The sequence below is a fragment of the Hyaena hyaena genome, unplaced genomic scaffold (assembly GCF_003009895.1).
Source record: "Hyaena hyaena isolate Hyena2069 unplaced genomic scaffold, ASM300989v1 scaffold_1590, whole genome shotgun sequence".
Classification (NCBI taxonomy): domain Eukaryota; kingdom Metazoa; phylum Chordata; class Mammalia; order Carnivora; family Hyaenidae; genus Hyaena; species Hyaena hyaena.
This window is the reverse complement of record NW_024082217.1, coordinates 29,434-53,724: the sequence shown is the minus strand read 5'-3', so window position 1 is coordinate 53,724 and position 24,291 is coordinate 29,434. Positions and strand designations below refer to the sequence as shown.

Genomic DNA, 24,291 nt, shown 5'->3' with positions numbered 1-24,291 from the left:
GTTTGAGCCCTGCATCAAGCTGTTCTTACAGTTGGAGCCTGCTTGTGATTCCCTCCTTCCCTTCCCCCCCACTCTCTCTCTCTCTCTCTCTGCCTCTCGGCCCCTTCCCTGCCCACTCTCAAAATAAATAAACTTTTAAAAAATAAAATAAATGGAAGCTTAAGCCTACTGTATAAAAATAAAGAATAGTTCATCAAGGATGCCTGGGTGGCTCACTTGGTTGAGTGTCCAGTTCTTGGTTTTGGCTTGGGTCATGATCTCACGCTTTGTGGGATTGATCCCCATGTCAGGCTCTGTGCTAACAGCGCAGATCCTGCTTGGGATTCTCTCTCCCTCTCTGTGTCCTTCCCCTCTTTGTGTGCATGCTCTCTCTGTCTCTGTCTGTCTCTCTCTCTCTGTGTTAAAATAAATAAGTATTAAAAAAAAAAGCAGTTCTTCTTGTCACTGACTGACAAGTGGGGAGAGCTAGAAACTAATAGACTTGACCCCTGATCTCTTCATGGACACTGGAGTACCTTCCTAGAACCTCAAGTGCTCCTTGAAGTACTTTTCGAAATAGCATTTTTAAGATGTTCTTCAAAAAGAGGTGGCCATTCAAGTATGCTTTCTAAAATACTGTCCTTAATGGAAAAATAAATGCTTAATTATAGCATTTGGTTTTAAGTTTTTTGGGTTCTGGTAGTCTGGGATTGACTTTTTTGAAAAGTTAAGATTAAAATCCGTAAGTAGAGTCCTGAACATTTCACCTGGTAAAGTGCCACATTAAATGTACTTTTGTGTTTTAGATAATAAAACCATTTCTAGTTAACATTTTGGGAAATGAAACAGCAGGCTGACTAACATTGTATATGCCATTTGATTTAAGAAAATAAAGGTAAATCCTAATATTTTCAGCATAATTCACTCTACCTCTTCTGCTTAGATATCTTTGAAATTTCATTTGGGAAAGAATTGCACAGTATGTTTTTATTCCTAACGTGTGCTCTCAGATGGCGGTTAAGCAGGGCAACCAACTGCAGATGCAAGTCCACGAAGGCTCCCGGCTTGTGGATGAAACCCCACTCCCACCCATAGCAGAAAAACGACCAGTTGCGAGGGCAGGGAAGAAGCCACTTGCCCATTATTCTTCCCTGGTGAGAGTCTTAGGATCAGACATGAAGACCCCAGAGGAGCCTGCAACACAGGTATGAAGGGAATGGACTTGTCTCTACAGTTTTTCTAGCCTAATGTCTTTTTGTCCGTGGTCTAACATTTGAGCTGTCCCTCAAAAATTTGGGAGGTATGACTACCTCTGCCCGAGTTTTTGAAACTGGTAACTGGTTACTTACGAAGAGAGGGCAATAGGATGATATAGAGACTGTGTTTTCCTTTTATACTTCTTTGTAGTTTTTTTTTTAACCATACATTTGTATTATTTGACAAAAGAAAATTGTTATTTTTTTCTAAGTAGGCCTCATGCCCAGCTTGGGGCTTAAACTCATGACCTCAGGATCAAAAGTCACATGGTCTACCAACTGAGCCAGCCAGCACTCCAGAAAAATTATTTTAAACAGGGGGCCTGGCTGGGTCAGTCAGTAGACCACGTGGCTCTTGATCGCAGGATTGTGAGTTCGAGACCCATGTTGGGTGTAGAGATTACATTAAAAAATAAATAAATAAACCTCCAAGATCTTGGGTTGTGTTTCCTTGCAGCGGCTCCCACTTGCTCCCCATAATGCAGAGCAGCCTCAAGACAAGCCCCCAGACTGGTTCACGAGCTACCTGGAGACAGTGAGTGTTCTCTCTGGCTTGGGTTTTAGCAGCAGTGTTGGCACAGGAGGAGTGGGGGAGAAATAACAATCCGAACCCAGATGGCTGCTGCCTCTGGTGCAGGTGAATGAAGAGTGTTAACGGTTCCGGTCAGGAAACCTCGCTTCTACAGTGACTGACTGGAAAAAAGAGGGAACCAGACTCTAAAGATGTAAGGAAAAGGAACAAGCCTCTGTGCTTGAGAAGGAAGAGGTTAGAAGCTTACTCATCAAAACAATTTCTTGGTGTCTTCTTTGAACCAGTTTAGCTGTGGAAGAGAATAGTTCTTCTTCTGCCACCTTTTCTAGTAACTATCAGGCGTTTATTATGTTCTTATGCCATACCAGAAACAGGGAGGTACATGGTGTATTTGATATCTCCAGGCCTTTTTCCTGTGTTGGAACTAAGGTTTTCCCCTTTTCTGCTCTGTATTCTAGTTCAGAGAACAGGTGGTTAAAGAAACAGTTGAGAAACTGGAACAGAAATTACATGAGAAGCTTGTCCTCCAGAACCCGTCGTTGGGTTCCTGTCCCTCAGACATCTCCATGCCTATTTCAGAGGAAACACTGTTTTTGCCAGAAAACCAGTTCAACTGGCATATTGCTTGCAGCAGCTGCCAAAGGAGGATCTGTGGCGTGCGCTACCAGTGCAGGTAAAGTAACTTTGGAACGCATGGCTATCAGAAGACCTTTGAGCAGGCCTTCTGACATCCTGCATAGGTAAAGGTAAATTGCGTGTACTCTGTCTCTGCACATCACACATAGAGAGCAGCTCTAGGTTGGAAATAAGCTATTCTCCACCCACAAGAAGTATAACCATTTGAAGGGTAACTATTCAGACTGTTGCTGTGTTCAGATGTAAATTGAACCAACAGAACCAAAAGACGATGGGGAAAAAAAATGACTAACAGAGCCAGTCAAAGTTATGCTCCCCAAAACAAAATTATATCGCCAGGGATTATCTCCCTCCTCCCAAGCAGGAATCTTGCTTCCTCTCATAGATTGTCTTGTGAAATGGATACGTGTTAAGTCTATTAATCCTCATTTTATTAATAAGGAAACTAGAGACATGGCATGGCCAGGTGACATGCTTGGGTTACCACCTAGCTGGTAATAGAATCAGTGTAGAAGTCTCGTCTCCTGTCTCACCACCTCTGGTACTTCCCGCTTGCCATGTTTTGCCCACAGCCTCTGCCCATCCTACAATATCTGTGAAGATTGTGAATCGGGGCCGTATGCCCATGACTCCAACCACATCCTGCTGAAGTTGCGGAGACCTGTTGTGGGTTCTTCTGAAGCATTCTCTCACCCAAGGTTCTCCACCCCTCGTCTTCCTGCTGCTCTGGAACAAGCCAGGTAAAACCCTAAGTAAAGGAGGCTTATTCTCTGATGGGCATCTGGGTTCTGGTGATGGAGTGTGAATCACAAAAATGCAGACAGCCTCCTTAGTTCCTGTTCATTTCCAGTTGGTGTGTGATGAGGACAATTACCCAAAGCTAATAAGACAGAAATGAAAACTATAGAAAGAAGTTAGGCTAAAAACTGGCGCTGACAGAGGCTATAAGTGGTTCAAAATAGCTTTAAGCTTTGTTTGTGAGGTTTGTTTTATTTGACACTTTTTAATCTGTTACCTCACAGGCTCCAGAAACAGGTTGACAAGAACTTTCTTAAAGCAGAAAAGCAGAGGTTGCGAGCCGAGAAGAAACAGCGAAAGGCGGAGGTCAAGGAACTCAAAAAGCAGCTTAAGCTCCACAGGAAGATTCATCTGTGGAGTTCCATCCATGGACTCCAGAGCCCCAGGTCTCCATTGGGCCGACCCGAGAGCCTGCTGCAGTCAAACACCCTGATGTAAGCCTGGGCCCGGGTGGGCACCAAGGTGAAGGTCTGCCTTCCAAATCCAGAACTTCAGCCAGCTTTTCTTTTACTTATTGGCAGCCCCTAATACCCAAACTCTTAAAACTTCCCATTCTCTAATCCTAGCATTCTTTTTTTTTTTTTTTTTAAGTTTTACTTATTTTGAGATAGTGCAAGTGGGGGAAGGGCAGAGAAAGAGAATCCCAAGCAGGCTCCACACTGTCAGCACAGAGTCTGATGCGAGGCTTGAACTCATGAACTGTGAGATCTTGATGTGAGCCGATGTCAGACGCTTAACCTGCAGAGCCACCTAGGCACCTCTGACCCTAGTATTCTTACAGGGTGGTCTGGTGGTCATTGTTGACACTTGCTTCATTGCCTTCCTCAGAAAGACAGCAACCAGCAAGGTTCCAAACTGGCTGGTGTGACCTCTTGTCACTGGAGGCAGTTGGGATTTGAAGGACCTGACTCTCTAGTTCTGTTATTTATGGATCTTTATCCTCACCATAGTTTTTCAGCTCAGGTGTCACATCTGTCTTGTTTTTCAAAAATTTATAGAGGCACCTGGATGGCTCAGTCGGTTGGGCATCCAGCTCTTGAGTTCCGCTCAGGTCATGATCTCAGTTTGTTGTTTTTTTGTTTTTTGTTTTTTATGTTTTTTATTTCTGGAGAGAGACAGCGTGAGCAGGGGAGGGTCAGAGAGAGAGGAAGACACAGAATCTGAAGCAGGCTCCAGGCTCTGAGCTGGCTGTCAGCACAGAGCCTGATGTGGGGCTCGAACCCATAAACTGTGAGATCATGACCTGAGCCAGAGGCTCAGCCGACTGAGCCGCCCAGGCGCCCCTTGATCTCACTGTTTTGGAATTGAGCCCCAAGCCAGGTGCTGCTCTGACAGCGCTGAGCTTGCTTGGGATTCTAGTTTTTTTAAGGATTTTTTTTTCTTATTTAAGTAATATCTACATCCAGTATAGGACTCAGACTCCCAACCCCAAGATCAAGGGTTGCATGCTCTTCCAACTGAGCCAGCCAGGTGCCCGTAAAGATTTTATTTTTAAGTAATGTGTACCCAGCATGGGGCTCGAATCTACAACCCTGGGATCAGGAGTGTCGCATGTTCCACTAACTGAGCCAGCTGAGTGCCCGCTATTAGCATTATGTTTAAGGCAAATGCGTTATCACGTGAAGAGTCACTGTCAGCCTCTTGAACCACACAGTGCTAGATATTCTGAAGCCATTGTACCCACCACAAGTGACTACCTGAATTTCTGTGCAGGCTCCCTTCACAGCCATGTGCCCCAGTTATGCCAACCCTCAGTGCAGCGTTTGTGGATGAGAATTTGCCTGATGGGACTCACCTTCAGCCAGGAACCAAGTTTATCAAACACTGGAGGATGAAAAATACAGGAAACGTCAAGTGGAATGGAGACACAAAGGTATTTTTTCCCACACAGAATGTGAAGATGTGATTAGAAGTGGCAGTGCTCGGCTGACAAGCTTTCTCTTGTCACTGTTCTTTTCAGCTCAAGTTCATGTGGGGAAACCTAACTTTGGCTTCTACAGAAAAGAAGGATGTTCTGGTTCCCTGCCTGAAGGCCGGCCACGTGGGCGTTGTGTCCGTCGAGTTCATTGCCCCAGCCTTGGAGGGAACATACACTTCCCATTGGCGTCTTTCTCACAAAGGCCAGCAGTTTGGGCCTCGGGTCTGGTGCAGTATCATAGTGGATCCTTTCCCCTCCACAGAGAGCCCTGAGAACATTGCAAAGGGCATGATTAGCTCAAGCAAAGTTGATGCGCTCACTTGCCAGAAAGAGGTGAGCATTGGAAGGGGAAGCTCAAGCCAAAACAGCCCACTCGCAGTTAGTTATTACTCCAGACATCTGGGAAGCGTAGCTCCACCCCTCGCCCGCCCCCCAACATGTCAGTATGTTTATATTAGGCCTAGTCCTCAGGGGTTTTGTTTGCTTGTCCTTAGGATCTTGGTGCAGGCATCCCTCTGTGCTTTTGTATTTCGTTGTGACGATGTGTTGCCAGCCTCTGCCGCAGGAGGGAAGGCCTAGCCTGTGGAACTGCTGGACTGATGGTTTTGCTCCCTAACCCTTCTTTCTCCTGAATGTCCCACATATGTGTTCTCTAGCTGCTAATGAAGTCTTGCCCGTGTTTTTTAGTCAGTGCAGGTTTTTTAAGCAACCTCCCTTTATTAGCGTGTTACTGGTTTTTAGAGTATTTTACTGCTTAGATTTAGTTAACCAAAGTTACTGTCCTGCTCTTGACTGTCATCAACTATGGTTAATCTAACTTGTCATTCAGAGGGGGCGCCTGGGTGGCCTAGTCGGTTAGGTGTCCAACTTCAGCTTAGGTCATGACCTCATGGTTCGTGGGTTTGAGCCCAGCGTCGGGCTGTGTGCTGACAGCTAGCTCAGAGCCTGGAGTCTGCTTCAGATTCTGTGTCTCCCTCTCTTTCTGCCCCTCCTTCCTCACACTCTATATCTCTCAAAAGTAAATAAACATTGGAAAATTCTTAAAAAATTAAAAACTTAAAAAATAAAACATGTAGAGGTGCAGCAGTGCTTTGGTTTTTAGGGAGGCAGCTACCCACCTTACCTTTTGTGTTCAGCTGAGGGCCTAACATTTGTCCCAATGGTTTGTCTGCATAGGAAGCTTTTCTTCTGGCCAAAGAAGAAATTCAGCCTGATGAAGTAGCTGAGCAGTCCCAAGGGACAGGAACCTGCATCCCACAGAAGACAAAAAATGTTGCCAGTGAGAGGGAGCTCTATATCCCCTCCGTGGACCTACTGACTGCCCAGGTGGGAGACTGAGTGGGGGAAAAGAGACAGAAGGCAGTGGAAAAAGAGCCCCTACCCCATTGAGGAGAAGGTGGTATGACTACAGGCAGTGCCCAGCAAGTTAGCCATGTGCCCACTTCAGTCCATTCAGATGCACATAGTGGGAAGGAGGTCACCTGTGGAAGGAGGCCTCTGAACTACATGTTTCCTTTCTGAGTGGGGAACTCAGTCTTGTGCTTCCCCGCAGCTTCCCTTCAGTTGTCTTTCCACTTGTGCTTCTCTGGTTCATTTTCACCCCCATTGCATTTTCACTCTCCCATGCCACTTCGTTATTTGAACACCTAGCTCCCATTTCACTCTCCTTGATTTCACTTGACTGAGGCGAGGCATGAACAGAGTCCCGGAAGGTGTGATGCCCTTTGGCCTACAAGTGCCAGCAAGGCAAAACATTGCTCCAGCCCCCACTGCCAGTAGCCTGACATTGCCCTTTTTTCCTCTAGGACCTGCTGTCCTTTGAGCTGCTGGATATAAACATTGTCCAAGAGTTGGAAAGAGTGCCCCACAATACTCCCGTGGGTAAGAATGTCATTCAACCCATATTGTTTGTTTTATTAACAGACACAAAAGTGCTGCACTCCAGGCTCAGGTAGGTAGTGTCTTATTCTGAGGAAATAGATGACAAGGATTTCTCCCACCATGTGACATTAAAATTGCACCCATGGATCCATGTCCCTTCTTTTTTCTGTTGTCTGTCAGAGTCAACAATACATGGTGGTGTAAGACTTTCCCACAAAAAAGGGGACTCTTGGGGCGCTTGGCTTCCCAGTCGGTGGAACATGAGGTTCTCAGTCTCGAGGTTGTGAGTTTGAGCCCCACACTGGGTGTAGAGTTCACTTAAAAATAAAATCTTTAAAAAGTAAGGTGGGGGGAGCCCTCTTCTCCATTTTTCTCTAAACATTATGTCCTTTTTTCCCTTTATATTCCTGGTTCTGTGTCTGGGCCATGATTTTTAAGGCCAGATGACTTGAGCTCTCCTGCATTCACTGACTTGAGATACTTCACACCTGATGGCCTAGAGAATTTCTTCACAACAGGCCTTGAAGCCTACCTAGATTTATTTTAGCCCCGCAGGAGACAAGAAGTCTGTGAGCTGCTGCTTCTGGTCTCTGTTGATGATGTGATGCTTTTTCTTGGTTGATGATTTTTTTCTGTCTTTGTTGTGCAGATATGACTCCCTGCATGTCTCCTCTGCCGCATGACAATCCTCTAATAGAGAAGCCAGGCTTGGGGCAGATACAGGAAGAGAGCGAAGGGGCAGGATTTAAAGCGCTTCCTGGTAGGGGCTTCAATATTTGTAAAGTATTTGCATTGTCCCCTTCAGTGTTATACCCTTTTCACACATACTCCCCACTGACCTTCCCGTGGCACAGATAGCCACAGCTGTTCCTTGGCACGATGTCAGCATGGGAACGTGAGTGCAGGAAGCTCCTCAACACCAAGTGCAGATAGGCTTTGTCTTTCAGATCCCACAGCATCAGTAAAGAGGAAGGCTGAAAACATCGCCTCACTGGAGGAAGCAGAAGATGACCTGAGTGGGACCCAATTTGTGTGTGAGACAGTAATCCGATCCCTTACCTTGGATGCTGCCCCAGATCACAGACCACCTTGCAGACAGAAGTCCCCACACAGTGAGTGTCCCCGGGTTCCCCCAGCTAGCTGGACGGTGCTTGAATTGTGGCCACCTGACCAGGGCAGGAAAAAGCGCTCTTCCTCACTGACAGTGGAGGTTCGGTGATCTTTGTTAGAATTCAGATCATGGTGGTTTTTTAGACTCCACACGCTCTACCTGCCCATTTTAATTATAGCCTCAAGAGCAAAGCAGCCACCGTAAGTCATGTTCACACTTTCTCAGGGGCAAAATCACAGCTGCACAACGCAGAGGAACAGCAACCGCTTGTGCTGCCTGGACTCTGCCATGAGGAGTCTTTCTGTAAGTGGACAGCGCTCCTCTGCAGAGACCTCCATTGGCAGCTGGAGGCAGGCCTTTCTCCAAGGACACAGGCCAGGAAGTAGCGGGTAGAAGAAAGGGTACCAAACCAAGTTTCGCAAAGTTATATTCTGTTGTGATTCATTTTCTTTACAGCAGATATTTCTAGATCAGATATGTAGAGCCCATACTGTATATTTTAAGAACTATCCAGAAATTCAAATTCTAGAGCTTCAAAATAATGTGGGAAAATCTCTTGTGTTTTTTATAATGAAATTTGACCTATACCTTCAAATATTTTTATTCTCGTTTTGTTTAAAACGTGCGCGCGTGGGCACACACAGGAAGGTAGACAGGGGATGTGCTAAAAAGTAGGTGATGGGGATTGAGGGCACGTGTTGTGTCAACCACTGGGTGTTATGTGTAAGTGAGGAATCAATAAATTCTACTGAACCCAATATTACGCTGTAAGCTAACTAGGAAGGGTAATATAAAATAAAGCTGAAACTGACTAAATAAATAGATAAATAAATAGAAATAAAATACACAACACTTATTTCACCCACATACACTTACATACAAATGCATAACTCAAACATCTGGAAGGACTTACACCAAAGGTTCCCAGTAGTTATCTCTGATAGGATTATAGGTATCTTTTCTTCCCCTCATCCATGTTTTGCCAGTTTTCTACCATGACTACCCATTACTTTGCAAAGAAAGGGAGGAAAGTAGGCACACAGTCCAGTGGCACTCCCCACCTACCATTTTCTCTTGTTAGAGCACCAGTAGCTAGGATATCAGTTTTGACTTGTTTTTAGGATTCATGGTGCTTCTCAGAAGCCTTGATGTTTTTACATACCTTGTTGTTAAGAGCTTCGGTTCTTCCTGGCTTTGCACAGGCTTCAGACTTAGAATGTGGCCATAACTGAGGCTCTTCCCTCTGGCTCATCCTCATCCTCTGGCTTTCATGATTGTAGCCCATGACCCACAAGGCTTTATCAGGTAAAGGCAGCACCAGGGGCTGACTTCTAGCTGTAGCTGAAAATCAGTTGCTTTTATCCTTTAGTGAAATTTGCCTCCCCTGAAGAGGGACCACTTGAAGATGAGCAGGAAGAGGTTGTCCATGTCGCTGAAGAAGCTGTCGTGGAGGAGCAAGTGGAGGAAGAGGAGGAGGAGGAGGATGAGCTCAAAGATGAAGTTCAGAGTCAGTCCTCTACTTCTTCAGAGGATTATATCATCATCCTGCCTGAGTGCTTTGATACCAGCCGCCCCCTGGGGGACTCCATGTACAGCTCTGCGCTCTCACAGCCAGGCCTGGAGCGTGGGGCTGAAGGGGAAGCTGGGGTTGAGGCTGGGGAGAGGCTCGCTGGAGGGGAGAACCAGCCACAGGGACAGAGCATCAACGACATCCTCATGACCTCACAGACTCTGGACACCGTGCCCCTAACCCCAGAGGTGGTGGGGCCTCCACCACAGCTGCCCAGGTACCATCCACACCCCTCTAAGCTGGGCTGTTCTTCACAGGTGGAATAGAGAGGAAAGGACTCCATCACAAAACCTGTTTTTTTGTCAGCATGGGAAGAGACTTTCCTATAAACGTCTGAATTTAGATGAATAAAAGTTGTATTTCCCAGAATTTGTGGATTCTGGATTTAAAGAAATGCTTGTTTTAGTTAATTATCTGAGTACAGTCTATTTACGTCTTGGTCATTGAGAGCCAGTTTTTAAACACAAACATCCCTGGATCTTCTTTGGCCATTCTGTTGACTCGTGGGTGAAGGCAGGCAAAACTTATTTTCCTGTTACCCAGAGTGTGGTAGGAAGCTTAATCTATTATGGAAAAAATACACCCTAAAATCAGAAAACAGTGATTTTTAATTATCTGTTCATCTGTGTCATTGCTCCATCATAGTAATGGTGGAGCCTTGACTGTAATTTAAACCACTCTCTCAGGGAGGTAGGCATTTCCCTTTTATCAGTACCACTTGGTGTAGGGGGTGGTAACCTGACTGAAGCTGGTCTTTGTAGCTTGACTGTGGCTGAAGAGGAAACCCAGAAGTAGAATGAGCCCTTTCCACCTGATCCCTAAATTCAGACAGGAGACCTGGATCAGAAATGTGAAGCATCTGCAGGGAATCGGGCACTGCTGTGCCACGTTTACTGTTTCTCCGCCGTTCCCGTAGGTGTCTTTTCAACTGACTTTCAGTATTGTGTCTTTCCGAAAGGAGCCCTCCTTGTGCACAGCACGATGGTTCCCCAGGAGTGGATTTACCAGTTACCATACCAGAAGTTTCTTCAGTCCCTGATCAGATCAAAGGAGGTAATGACCAGCCTGAGCTTTATATCCTTTTCTGTGCTCCTTTCTAATGAAACCAGGTATAAAGGACCACCATGTCTCTGTGACTCTTGGCATTATTTGGCAACTTTGCCCTTTCTTTCTCTCTGTGCCCCTCCCTCATACTGTTTTCTATTCTCTAGCAAATATTCTTAATATTCATGAAGTGAGACCTCACAGAGGTGGGCATTGTGCTGCAGTGGGAACACAGGCTGTGGAGCTCAACCAGGCTAGATTCCAGGCCCAGCTCCACCTTTCCTCCCTGTGGGACCTTGCAGCAGGTCAGCACGTTCGTACCACCTGCGAGGCTGTTTTCTAAGACAACAGTACCTTGACGTTGCTAGTAGACTTTTCCACTCTTCCTCAAAAAACAAAACTTAAAAGTACTGAAAAATTAATAAATGGGTGATTAGATTATAGATTTTTCTGATTCAATAAGCAGTCACCTTGCATTGCATTCTGGACGGTCCACCTTTATCATAAAACCACCTGCAAAATTTCCCAAATTGTAAAAAAAAAAAAAAACAACACCTAAATGCTGAGATCAGATTGCTGCCTGCCTCCCAAAAATAGCTTCATTCTGAGTTAGGAAACACTAGGCACCTGTGGACGCTATGTCTAACCAGCAGCTCTTTTGCTTTTAGAGCCCAGAGGCTCATCAGGACTTGTAAACAGCAGACAGAAGAGCTATGACCACTCAAGGTAACTGGACCTTGTGCAGCCTCTTCTTCAGAAGCAGGTGGATGTCCCAGTATTGCTTCTGCTTAAGCCTCTCAAAGCATGTGCCACCTCCAGAGAGCTGAGGAGAGCCATCATTCCTCCTTTTTTCTCCTGAAGCTTGTGAGCAACACAGAACAGAGGGCTAAACTTACCTTTCAGAGTGTTCATCTTCCAGACCAGTGCCGTCAAGTTCAACTCACCCTTAGTACCAGAGGAGAAGGCAGGAAAGTCAAGCCCACTGTGCATCTTAGTAACAGTTTCTTAGACCTACCTGCCTCTGTGCTCCCAGTCAGCTCAGAGCAGCGGCACGCTGGGCTCCTCCCTACAGTTCGCAGAAAAGCACATTGCCTTTGGAGGTGTTTCCTCTGAGATGGTAATTGGGCGGACAGACTACCTATACTCCTCTGTGCCCTTGACCACGTAATTTTCAGCTGGGATGGAAAGCTGGCATACTAACCAGAGGGGTGTGTTTTCGGCCCGCCCTTGTCTTGCAGCAGTAGAACCGGGCTCTACATCAAACCAAGATTTGTAGCTCTGAAACTAATAGGAAGATGATCACATCCTCTTTTTACATCTGACTTTCTGAAAGAAACCCATTTCCTTTCAAGGATTAGAGCCCAGATTATCTTGTAGGAAGATAATAGTTTGTGGTTTTTTAGGGAAGTCATTTGGTTTCCCTCTCCAGGCACCACCACCATGGGAGCGGCATTGCTGGAGGACTGGTGAAGGGGGCTTTGTCTGTTGCTGCTTCTGCATACAAGGCCTTGTTTGCCGGGCCGCCCGTCACTGCCCAGGTCAGTGTATGTTTTATTTTCCCGTAGCAAAGCTAAGTCCCCAGTGAAAATGATGCTGCCTGTCTGGGTTGAAGAGTAGTATAGGATTCTGCCACCTTCTAGCTAAATGACTTTAGCCAAGATACCCAAGGGAGGAAAGGAAAAAGATCTAGTGTTGAGGACCTGTCATGTGTGGGAAGCTCTTCCAAGTACCAGCACTACAAGGTGAAGAAGACACCAGTCCCTGCCCAAAGACGGGGGAACAAGCAAGGTACACAGAGTTCTGCAGTGCAGTGTAAGATCTCATGCCGGTGGTCACGGGTCGGACATCTTAAGTATTTGCCAGGAAAGAAGAATAGAGAGAGCATTACAGACATTGCAGACAGTAAAAAAGACTTGAAACGTGACTCTGAAATGTGAATTTAGGCTGGGAAGAAAAGACCAACAGAGCAGGTGGGGTGGTCTGTTAAGTGGTTTGGGTGTTACTTTAAGGCTAATGGGAGGAGCCAGTGAATGGGTTTTAGGGAAATAATTAACATCAGATTTGTACCTAGGGAGAGAACTCCACTCTAGTGTAGAAGTTGGGGGAGCCCTAGAGAAATCCAGGGGCACCTGGGTGCTTCAGTCAGTTAAGTGTCCAACTTCAGCTCAGGTCATGATCTCACAGTTCGTGAGTTTGAATCCCATGTCAGACTCTGTGCTGACTGACAGCTCAGAGCCTGGAGCCTGCTTCAGATTCTGTGTCTCCCTCTCTCTCTGCCCCTCCCCTGCTCCTGCTCCCTCTCTCCTTCAAGAATAAGTAAACATTTAAAAAGAAATTTTTTTAAGAAATCCATTTGAGGGGCTCCTGGGTGGCTCAGTCAGTTAAGTGTCCAACTCTTGATTTCAGCTCACATCATGATCTCATGGTCTGTAAGATCAAGCCCCATATAGGGCTGCGAACTGACAGCACAGAACTTACTTGGGATTCTCTCTCTCCCTCTCTCCCTCAAAATAAATGAATTAAAAAAAAAAAACATTTGAGAATCCATGTGTAGATGGAAAAGAGGGGTAAAAGAGAAATGGCAGAACTCGAAGACCATGATTAAGAGGCTAGAAAGAAGTCAAAGAGGAATCCCATGTTTCTGGCTTTAGGCAATCAATAGTACCATTCATTAGGATTTATAAGAAGGATAGATTTGGGCAGGGGGAGAAGAAAATTAGGTACATTTTGCATGGTGTGGAATTTGAGACATGTCCAGGTAAAGTTACCCAGATTACAGTTGGGCATATGCACGTGGCCCACAGAGGAGAGATTTGGCCTGGAAGTAAAGTTACTCATACAGGTTATAGCAGAAGCCATGTGATTAGGTGAGAATTTCCAGGAAAAAGGGGTGTAAAGCAGGAAGCAGCCTTTAAGGATCCTGGAAAGGAGGGGCCTGCAGAGACGGAGAATTAGGAGGAAAATGAGAGTTCTGTGCTGGGGCTCAGGGAAGGGAGCTTTAATGAAGAGGATGTTGTGACCAGTGCTGCAGAGAACAGGGACCGAGTGGAGAGGACTTGGAGAGTGCAAGTACGCCTCACTTTCAAGTAGCTGGGCCACAAAGCGGGGGAGAGCCAAAGCTAGGACACATAAGGCAGAGGGAAATGTTTCTACGGTTGGGCAAGCCAGTGGTAAAGAAGGTTAGCAGTCAAGATGAGAGAGGATAAGGGGCACCTGGGTGGCTCAGTTAGTTGAGTGTCTGGCTCTTGATTTCGGCTCAGGTCATGATCCCAGGGTCACCGGATTGAGCCCCATGTCAGGCTCCTTGCTGAGTGTAGAACCTGCTTGGGATTCTCCCTCCCTCTCTCTTTGTCTCTCCCTCTCTCTCTCCCCCCACCTTTCTCCCTCCCTCTCCTGCCCCACTTCTCCTCCTGCACGTTTTTTCTCTTTCTCTAAAGGCAAAACAATAATAAAAAGGTGAGAGAGGATAATTCATAGAGATTTCAGAGATAGTGAATGGTAATGAGATAGCAAGCAAAGTATATGTGAAAGGATTAACGTGGAAAGAAGACTGAATAATTTGTTTTGAAATAAAAAGGAAGGAAGAGAAGTTAAATAAAAGGGTTAGGTGTAGAGAGAAATGCCAGAGACTGTGCTCAACATGCTTACACACTTTCTTCTTAATCCTCTCAACCCTGCAAAATAAGGAGGTATTTTATATCTCCGTTTTTTTACATAAGATAATTAGTTGGTAGTCAACAGGGTGCCAGGATGGCTCAGTCAGTTGAGCTCCAACTTCAGTTCGGGTCATGATCTCACAGTTTGTGAGTTCGAGCCCCACGTCGGGCTCTGTGCTGACAGCTCAGAGCCTGGAGCCTGCTTCAGATTCTGTGTCTCCCTCTCTGTCTAATCCTCCCCCACTCATGTTTTGTTTCTCTCTCTCTCTCAAAAATAAATTAAAAAAAAAAATTGGTAGTTAACATAGTTGGTAAGTAAATGGTAAGCATTAGAGTGATCCAAAGTGTTAGGATTTAAGAAGGGTATGTGTCCACCACAGAGCTTGACCTAAAGGAGGAGGTAAATGAATGTTAGTTCCCTCTTTTGTGGATTGCTTCTGTTCTGTTAAAAAGGAGAAAAATGCCAAGAAAGTCACCCAAGATGTAATTTCCCAAGCAGTTTTTTGTTCAGCTCCTTTGCATATCTGACCACACCCTCTTCCAATAACAGCCTCTGCTTCTGCTTAATACTTGTCCCATCACCACAATTATCTTTGTCTTCACAGTGTTTTCCAGTGCTTGTGTGCATCTTTCCCTTCATCAGGCCAAAGAATGCTTCCTTCAGAAAGCCCCCTCCAAAGCATCCTCCTCCCGGTTCTGAGGACAGTTCATTAGTTGCTCGAGATGCCGAATCTAGAGCAGGGCGTTCCCAGTCCTCCCTCAGAAAGTCCGTTAGTGTCAGGTGGACAGGAGCACCATACCCTTGTATTGAATTTCCTAATATTTTAAAAAAATCTGGAAAGATCCGTATGATTTACAAGATAATAACAATTTACAAGACACATAAATGATACAGAAAATGTTCTGCTTTTCTTGATTCTACACAGCCAGTAGTTTCTGAAGATCAAACAGCAGCCCTGATGGCCCATCTCTTTGAAATGGGATTCTGTGACAGGCAGCTGAACCTAAGGCTGCTGAAGAAATACAATCACAACATCCTGCAGGTTGTGACAGAACTGCTTCAGGTCAACAACAATGACTGGTACAGCCACCGCTACTGAGGAGTGACCTTGTATTAAATAACTTTGCCTGCTGCTCAGAGATGATCTTTATTCTGTCCGTGGGGCATGGGGGAGAATCCCTTGCTTATTTTTTAATCTGATGAATCTATCTAGAGCCCATCATTAAGCTATCAAGACAGCACCTGCATTACAGTATTTTTTTGGAGCAAATCAAAGACCGGAACTTAAACAGAGACCTTGAACGAGTTGTAGGAAAAACGGTTTTTCAGTTGATTTGGATAAAGCTCCTTTTCTCCATTTTAGTGCATTGAAGAGTATAACTTGAACTTTCTATAGAACTGTTTTTTTCTTTCTGCTTGTATTGAAGTTGAGTATTTTTCTTTGGTTAAATGTGGATGTTTCTATGGGGATATCTGTTGGCAGTTTTAAAAAGAAATTAACCTTGGAAGTTGTTTTCAAGAATTCTTAACATTTTTTCTAGCCTGCCCCAAGTCTCAGAGCTGTACGGTATCGAAATGACACCCAGAGCCCCAAAGGAATGGTGTTACTCTTCCTTTCTCAAGGACAAAGTCCTTTCCCTTGCAGGACTGAGTAATGGGCCACTGTTGCCTAAGGACACCACTGGTACATTCAAGAAGATCCACCTTCTGGGTCTCTGCACTTCAGTGAAAGGAGGAAGGGAGTGTGCTTCTTAACCTACCAGCACCTACTGAGCAGTGTTTACTGTAGTAGTTTTGCATACAACTTTTATTTAAGGGAACAAATTTAGGTAGTGTGAAAAATTTTGCTAATCCTCTAGAGGAGGAGAAAACTTGTGTATTAAAGGGAAAGTAAACGTAACGATTACCATTTTTCTTAATGTCAAGGCAGATGTTCTTTACAGCCAAGTGAGGGGAGATAGAAACATGAAAAGTGAAAGGCAGGGTCCTGCATTAATCTCTGTAAAGTTAGGTCAGGGACAGGCAAATGTGTGTGCGAGGCGTAGGAGATCCTAACGATTTCCTGAATGTCTGAAATCTGCTCAAAGGTATCTAGAACAGGAGGAGGCTGTTTTGCAAAACGTGGATGGGGGCAAATTCTGAAAAAGTTTTGGTTTAACCCCAAAATGAATGAGAAAGCTTGTTGCCAGGGGCCCAGGTCCTCATTCTGTTTACAGAAAAGGAGTCTTCGATACAATGGGTGAAGGAAAAGGTAACAGAAAACACTAAAAGCTAGTATTCATGAAAATGACTTCCAGAAAAAGACTTACCCTCATCCGGAAGGGGGAAGGGGTAGTAAACTAGTATTATTTAACCTGGTTGGTATTTATAATGAATGGTGATGTTAATTAATCATTAGCCATCATGATGTTTATTTACAATATAATTCTTGACCTATTCAATAAACCAAAATTCAGACTGCAAGCCAACCAGGCTGTTCATTATTTAAAACGTTTTTATCCGGGCTTCGGGGTAGAGGCTGAGCTGCAGGGTGTATGTGATTAATTGGTTGATACCCGGTGAGACCTGTTCTGACCTCATGAGTCATACTGTAGAGGTCCAGTCGGCCGTCCGGTTGTACTTGCACATAACCGTTTAAAGAATGGTGGAATAAAGGTTCTTTGAAAGACCTATCTGGGTTGGCTGGTACTTGAGAAAGCAGCGTCTGAGACGTGGAGTGATCTTTAAAGAGCCGGGCGCTTCTCCGGCAGCCTGTGGGGAGGGGGCGGGCCCCGGGGGGGGGCGGGCCCGGAGGAGCTAGGGCGGAGCCTCTCCAGGCACGCGGTGATAGCTTGGGGTGAGTCCCTGGGCTGGCACTTTCGATTCTGCTTGCAGCGGTTGCTGTCGTCCGGGGGTGGGGTAAGGCGCTCCCAGACCCTCCTTCCTTTCTATCCCCTTTGGGAGGCGAGGGTCGAGGGACCTTGTGTGCCTCCTAACCTCACGCAGGCACTCGCGTGTAACAGGCTCGACTAACGGCCTCAGGGTGTCTGGCGGGACTTGAAATTCTCCAAAGAAGTCCCAGCTTCTGCGGCCTCCCCAACTCGGGGCCCCTGTCTGAGCCCCGGAATAGGGCAGGAAGCGGCTTAGCCCTCTGAGGAGGCCGAGGTCGCTGCTCCCCTCCTCCCTCCAACGTGCCCTATTTTGCACCCCCAGACCTCTGCTGAAGGGGGCCACTAGCCTGGGCAGCCCCAGCCGTGGCCCCTCGGGTCACCTTACCCTACAAGCCCTTCTCCCCAAACACCATTCTAGAAATCTCACTCTTGGCTGACAGGAGCCCTGGATCCCAGACCTGAACCAGGTGAGGCTGTCTTGATTTTTAGCCCAGTAAGGTCTGAATGCAGCTCACCTTGCCCACCCATTCCGCCACCACTCCTGAGCCTTTGGGGAAGGATCTGGATTGTTAGCCATTACCATTCCTTAGTGAAGGATAGACCCTGACCATTGCCCCCACTCTTCCGCAGCATTCTCTCCTACGCCACAGAAAGCAGTGAGGAAGAGGTTTCTGCTTGCTTCCAGGGCTATTTTAAGGTTCTTAGCCACACCTGTGACCAGCCTAGCCTCTCTCTTGTTTCAAAGAATCCCTGCCTTCCTATTAAGCCAGCACCTGCCCCGGACAGCAATGGAAGCTTTCCTTCCAAGCCCAAGCTAGATCTCAGGCATTTCTGCCCGGGTGTTCTAGACACCTCTTCACAGTCCTCTTGCTACAGAGGGTGAAGAGACTCTGACTGCTGCCTCCCTCCACCACACCCCCAACCCCAGCCCTGTCCACTTCCTTCCCTTGAAGAAAATGACAGCTCAGCAACTTTCCCAGAAAAACAATTCAGTGCTCTGCTATTCACTTCTGGAAATCTCTTCCAGTGAAATAACTTCTGGTTTTCTCTTCCCTCTTGCAGGCAGATTGAGCTCCCCTGCAGCAATGAAGGGAAAGACACTGCGATTTCTGATGGGGGAGTCCCATGTAACTGCTCAGTTTTCTGTCTCTTAGCTTCCTTGGGCTGGAGCTTGCTGACATTGTGGTGGCACTCCTTGCCAATCCTGAGAACCCAAAACCAGAGTTACCCGCAGTGTCCGTGCTGACAAGCTTAGCACTGAATTCTGTTCTTTTCTTGTTAGTGAAAACTCCCCCTGAATGATGGGTGAGACGTTCTCCCAGTTGGGTTCTCGGGAGGATGAGAACAAGTCGATCCTGGCCCCCAGCCCAGCCATGGGCAGCAAGGCTGCCTGCTACTCCAGCATCCCATGCAGCAAGTCTTTCTGTTCCTGCCTGCCTCGTGAAGGAACTGCCGGCGCCAGCTTTGTGACTTGTCCCACCTGCCAGGGCAGCGGGGAGATCCCGACAGGTGAGTGGTCTGAGGCTTTGGAAATGGCCTGGAATCCAGAACAAAAGCTCTTAGCAGCCAGCTGGTCAGGCCCCCCCTGAGCCTCCTTGAATGGGGTTGGGTGTCCCAGCTCTTGCCCCCTCCCACCCATTCACATCCCCCCCCCCCCCCAGTTGCAGCTGGGTCAGCAAGAAGCTAACTCTCCCTGGGCTCACTGCAGAGACACCCACCCCCGCCCCTCCTGCCCTGGCTGTTCTCCCTGGCCCAGGGAGTCTCCTGCCTCCCCACTCCCTGAGCAACACTGAGCCTTAGGACTCAGGAAGTTAACAAATGACCTCTCCAAAGAAGCTAGGCTTCTCTCATTTGCTGGCGCCTGACAGAAATCCACACCTGTTCATGTAAAGCTCACTTCCATTCCAGAGATGGCAAAGCTGAGCTGCCAGCACCTGCCCAGCGTTCCCAGTCCTGCCGTGGGGGCAGAGGTGGCATGCTTCCCACACTGCTCTGTGGGGTGGAGGGGTGCATCTGGAAGGCAGGAACAGGAAACCTTTGTCACAAATACTTCCTGGCCCTCCCTCTTACCTTCTTTCTCTCTACAGAGCTGGAGAAGCAGCTAGTGGCCCTCATCCCCTATGGGGACCAGAGGCTGAAGCCCAGGCACACGTAAGCCCCTCTTCTCCCCTCCGCTCCACAGGACATCACCCTGGGGGCTGTTCTCTTTGCCTCCCCCTTCTGTCTCTCCCTGCGATTTTTCTCCATTGGTTCTCCCCCAAGAAAGCCTCACTGGGTTCATACGTACTAGTGCATTTCCAGAGATTTTCCTGGTTTCAGAATGGGGCACAGCGGAAGCCACCTGAGGGTGCTTGGTGTCCTTCTTCACAGTTTTCATGCTTCCAAGAAGCATGGCTCCCTGGTGAAAACAGAGGATCTCTCAACTCCGCAAGGCCTTTCAGGATGGAAGGAGGGGCCCTGGCTGAAATTTGTTTGGGGAAATCATTTTTCCTAAGAGCCTCCCTTCCTGCAGCAGTTCTGAGCTGCTTGGTCTCTTCCCAGCTGAGCTGGAAACCTTGCTACTCCCTGTTCTGAGATGCTTCAGAATCTCAGAGGCAGCCCTGAGTTTCACTGGGGGTGTGATCACCCTGTTTGTCTCCTAAGTCTCTTTGGTATGAGTCCCTGCAGCCTCTTCCCGAGTCTCTCAGCTTCCGTCTGGGAGCCACCCCACCCCCTGCCCTCCCTGACCACTACACCAGAATCTGAATCTGGCAGCACCCTCCATAAGATACTAATAAGGTGCTGTCCCCTTAATACATATCTCAATTTTGAATCAGATGGACAGATGATGTCCTGTTCTGAATTTTCATATTCAGATTCAGTTAAATTCATGTGGACATTTCTTCCATTGATGCTAGCTAGCATTTGCTGAGCTTTTGTTAGGTGCCAGGACCTTGCCTTAACAAATTCTGTGAGGTGGGTACACTTCTTTCCATTTTACAGACGAGGAAACTGAGGCTTCAGGTGGTTAGGTGGCTTGCTTGGATTTACTGGGCCAGTGGGTACAGAGAGCTGGGAATGGAAGTCAGGCCACCTGCCTCCCAATCCTCTGCTCCGACTCACTTCGGGCCACATCTGAACCTGGGCTGGTCCTTCACATCTGGGTCAGGGGTAAATTTACAGTTGTGAGGGGGTTAGTGCAGGGGAGAGCTTTGTCTATGGAGAGGAGTGTCTGAACAGCCCTCTGCTCAAGCTTCCTTGGTGTTCTGACCTCTCCACTCCCCTTCCCCTTGTCTTCCCTTCCCACAGGAAGCTCTTCGTGTTCCTGGCAGTGCTCACCTGCCTTGTGACCTCCTCCCTCATCGTCTTTTTCCTGTTTCCCCGGCCTATCTCCGTGCAGCCTGCGGGTCTCAACTCCTCCACCGTGGCCTTTGATGCGTCTGGTATCAACCTCACCATAACGGTGGGTGGATGCTTGTGCCCCTGGGCTCAACCTCACTTCAATGGCAACTCTTCTCTAGAGCGCTTATCTGGTGGTGCAATCTGGGGCACAGGTAGCCAGGAATTTTATGATGCCCAGCGGGTGTGGAGGGCTGGGGAGAAGCAGGGGAAACCACAAGCCCCATAACAGATTGTGCAGGATTGTGACTGTACACAGCGAATGGTCAGAATCGGGACCAGAGGAAAAAAACACAGCCAGGGGCATGCCTGAGACTCCCGGGGGAGGGGAGCATAGAACTGAAGAGACTGAAGAGAGAGAAACCTCCTGTGCCAACTTAATGTCTTCCAGTGACCCTTTGCCAGTAAGAGCTCCTCCAAGGGGCTCCTGGCATGTAGTGGGAGTGGTCAGCCAGGCCTGGGCGTTTTGGAAGCTATTTGACCTCTCCTTTCAAAGGATGGTCACCCTCTCACTTCCCTTTTCCTTCTCTTTCTCCTCAGAATATCTTAAACATCTCCAATAGTAACTACTACCCCATCACCGTGACCCAGCTGACCATTGAGGTGCTGCACCTGTCCCTGGTGGTGGGGGAGATCTCCAACAGCCTCCTCCTACACATCGGCCCTTTGGCCAGTGAGCAGGTGACCCCCTCTCCCTGGACGGCCCTGCCCAGAGGTGTATGGCCACATGTGGTGGTGGGAAGCCCCTCTGGGGCTGGGCCTCACCCTATGCCCATTTGGTTGACAGATCCTTTATGCAGTGGCCAACAAGATAGGGGATGAAAACACCTAGTAAGTATTATCCTTTGATCTCTTCTCCTTTATTCTCTTTCCTGGTTGGAAACCCAGTTTTCATCCCTACCAGATTTCCTGATGGCTTAGCAAACCCTGCAGCCAGCATTTGGCCTTCACTCTCATGGCCAAGACTGCAGTGTGCAAGGGCTCAGGGTCCCCAGCCTCTGCCTGTATAGACCTAGGTTGGAATGAAAACAGGCCAGAATTTGGTTAATTCTTACAACATGTGACCTTGAGCTTTTCAGCCTGAATTGCTGAGGAAGATTTATGTCTTGTTTTCTGTTGAAGGAGGGGCTGGCACATACCTGGGCCAGGCCTGTAGGGCTTAGGGGAATGATACTGCAGCAAGGGTGACCTGCTTAGGGAGAGAGAAAGATTAGGGGTGGCATTTGGGACCCCTGATGGAAAAGAGCTTAGGAGGCAAGGACACGGACCCGCAGGTCTCCTCCATGCCGACAGGCTGCTCAGTGTGAAATGTCCCGTGTTCTTTCTCTCTCAGCAAAATCTGTTCCTGGATGAAAATCAAAGTCCACCATGTACTTTTGCACATCCAGTAAGTAGGGCTGGGATCCCCGGTGTCCCCCCCGCCCCACCTACTTCTGACCCCAGGCTCCCCTCTGCTCCACCTTGTGGGAGGAGTCATCCAGAGCCAACTCCGTGGATCTTTGTTGGCTCCTGGGAATAACAGGTCCAGCCCCATCCCTAGATCCCACCCTGCTTATAAGCCATTGGTGTGACAGCCACAGAGCTATCTGGACTACAGGTGGGACAGCCATCCCAGGTGCCTTGGCAGAGTGGGGAACAGAAGGAAGGGTGGGGGGGACCCTGCCCTCCCAGGACAGCAGAGCAGGGACAGAGCTGTCTGCTTCCTCCCAGACACAGCAACAAAGCCTGCTTCCTCTCCAGGGGCACCCTGACCTGTTCCTACCTGAGCCATTCAGAGCAGCTAGTCTTCCAGAACTATGAGTATGTGGACTGCCGGGGAAACATGTCAGTGCACCACTTGCTGGCCCCTCACCCGCCATGACCTGTCTGCCGGCCCCAAACTCCAGGCCGCTGCCAGCCTGGGCTGTATCTCCCAGCGCCCAAGAACGGACTACAATGACTTTGACAAAGGGAAAGCCCTGCTTTATTATACCTCCCCCCGCCACACACACGCCCTCAGCACAGGAAGCTCTCTGTGGAAGTTAACTTTACACACACGTGCACACGCATCCCCTAAAAAAAAAAAATTTGGTTCTTCTAGGGGTTTTCCCCTTGGTCTGTCTTGAGGAAAGTCTGACCCGATGGTCTTCAGAGCTGCTATAGCGCCCTGGAATGGCGCCTGCCCTTTCAATGCTGAGCCCCTTGGCTGCCTAACTTCTCCAGGGCAGGCCTTCCTCCTGCCCGAATGAAGAAAGTTTTCATTTTATCTGGCTATTAAAACATGGATCTTTTTCAAGTTCTCCACCCAGGGATGGGATTGTGACTTGAGGGACCTGCATGCTGTCTCGTGCCTCCCTGCTTTGGTCATGTGACAAAGGGATGATGATGGTCTGCTTCTCTCCCAGTAACTTGGCCCCTGACAGCAAGATTGGCCAAGGCCCTTTGACCCTGCATCCTCCCTGGTTAAAGACTGTTCCAGTTCCTAGGAAGACAGAGCCCTTCTCTGGCTAAAGCTTCTCCCCGCCACAAAATAGTTTTATTATTCTCGTCACAGCAGGAACCAAGGTAGTAGAGGACAGGAGGCACCCCCTCCTGCCTATCCAGGAAAAACGGAGAGGAGACCAGAATCATCTGATAAGGTGTTTATTGAAGGAGAGCTTCTGGCTGGTGGTGAGGCCACAATCCTGAGTCCCTGTGAGGACACAGGGAGGTCGAATGGTGGTCCCAGCTGCAACCCCCCTCCAGTGAGAGCCGGCAGAGGCAAAGCTATCACGATTTTCAGGGGCCGGCCAAGCTGCTGGTTTCTGCAGCTTCCCCGGCTTAGCCCCAGGGCTCATCCTGTGTACCCAGAGGCCTCTGCTTTCCCTTGGGCATTGACAGTATGGAGCTGCACATCAGTAGGGAGTGGTCTTGACCTCTCCTCTTTGCTATCGCTCAGATGAAGCTAAGTCCCAGGTTCCCACCGGGCTCCAAGCAGAGGCGGTTTGTTTTGTAGCTGAGCCAGAATGGTAGTTGCTCACTAAAGGTGGCTGGGGTTTTTCTCAGGCAGAGAGATGAACTTAGGTGGTGAGTGTGAAGCTGGATGGCTGGAGAGGGGGAAGTGGCACAGAACCCAGCTAGTTGGCTGAGGGGTGGTGTCGAGAAGGTGCTGGCAGGAGCACAGAAGTCCAGAAAGGCCAGGCCAGAGTTTCTGCTGTGTATAGGGCTTGTATTGTATTCAATAAACTGTACTTGACAGTGTTAAAAAGTCTCCTGTGAGTGGGAAGGGAGCTGGTGGACACTCCCAGCCTGTTTCTTAGTGTCCAGGTGGGTGTCGAGCTTCCGTCCCCAGGCCCTGAGCTCCTCAGCACATGTACGGCTTTTCTGGCTTCTGAGAGATTGCTCCCAGGAGCTCGCTCTCTGCCTTTCTCTCCTTGTTTGTCTATTAAGCTCCCTCCCTACTTTAATATTTCTGTTCTGTGCCCCCATCTGCCCCACTCAGGAAACACTATACTGAGGGGCTCCTTCAGCCTGACCCACAGGCCATGCTGTGTGGACCACAGTGAAGGGCTCCAGGCATCCCCTCACCAGTCCAAGGTAGAAAAGGGGGTGGGCTGGGAGGTCCTGGGTGTCAGCTTCAGGAGGTGGTGAGGGGGCTGCCTGAGGCCTTTGGAGCCTCTTGACACACAGGGAAGGAAGAGGG

At 48.1% G+C, this 24,291-nt stretch overlaps 2 protein-coding genes across 7 annotated transcripts in view; both read left to right on the top strand.

Annotated features, from left to right (window-relative positions):
* NBR1 (NBR1 autophagy cargo receptor) overlaps nt 1-17,054 on the top strand; it is a 28,107-nt gene extending 11,053 nt beyond the window's left edge. For 2 of the 3 annotated variants that reach the window (XM_039224290.1, XM_039224289.1), the window contains exons 6-22: nt 990-1,184; nt 1,693-1,770; nt 2,226-2,440; nt 2,976-3,143; nt 3,426-3,635; nt 4,915-5,074; nt 5,162-5,452; nt 6,296-6,445; nt 6,925-7,000; nt 7,650-7,760; nt 7,948-8,112; nt 9,481-9,898; nt 10,640-10,734; nt 10,893-11,030; nt 11,394-11,451; nt 12,155-12,263; nt 15,308-17,054. In XM_039224290.1, the coding sequence (XP_039080221.1) occupies nt 990-1,184; nt 1,693-1,770; nt 2,226-2,440; nt 2,976-3,143; nt 3,426-3,635; nt 4,915-5,074; nt 5,162-5,452; nt 6,296-6,445; nt 6,925-7,000; nt 7,650-7,760; nt 7,948-8,112; nt 9,481-9,898; nt 10,640-10,734; nt 10,893-11,030; nt 11,394-11,451; nt 12,155-12,263; nt 15,308-15,481 (2,811 nt within the window). In that variant the 3' untranslated portion in view covers nt 15,482-17,054. The remainder of the gene's footprint in view (nt 1-989; nt 1,185-1,692; nt 1,771-2,225; nt 2,441-2,975; nt 3,144-3,425; nt 3,636-4,914; nt 5,075-5,161; nt 5,453-6,295; nt 6,446-6,924; nt 7,001-7,649; nt 7,761-7,947; nt 8,113-9,480; nt 9,899-10,639; nt 10,735-10,892; nt 11,031-11,393; nt 11,452-12,154; nt 12,264-15,307) is intronic. The other variant, XM_039224291.1, reaches the window with a different exon arrangement.
* A 147-nt stretch (nt 17,055-17,201) lies between these two features.
* On the top strand, nt 17,202-23,849 carry TMEM106A (transmembrane protein 106A). 4 transcript variants are annotated; one of them, XM_039224270.1, is made up of 9 exons: nt 17,249-17,280; nt 17,671-17,719; nt 18,535-18,761; nt 19,340-19,403; nt 20,541-20,694; nt 21,171-21,311; nt 21,418-21,461; nt 21,964-22,017; nt 22,371-23,849. In XM_039224270.1, exons 3-9 carry the CDS (start codon nt 18,551-18,553, stop codon nt 22,489-22,491), a joined length of 789 nt encoding a protein of 262 aa, XP_039080201.1. In that variant the 5' UTR covers nt 17,249-17,280; nt 17,671-17,719; nt 18,535-18,550; the 3' UTR covers nt 22,492-23,849. The 4 variants fall into 4 exon arrangements, with proteins under 4 accessions (XP_039080203.1, XP_039080201.1, XP_039080202.1 ...); XM_039224272.1 differs by lacking the exons at nt 17,249-17,280; nt 17,671-17,719 and adding an exon at nt 17,202-17,218; XM_039224271.1 differs by lacking the exon at nt 17,671-17,719.
* The last annotated feature ends 442 nt before the right edge of the window (nt 23,850-24,291 follow it).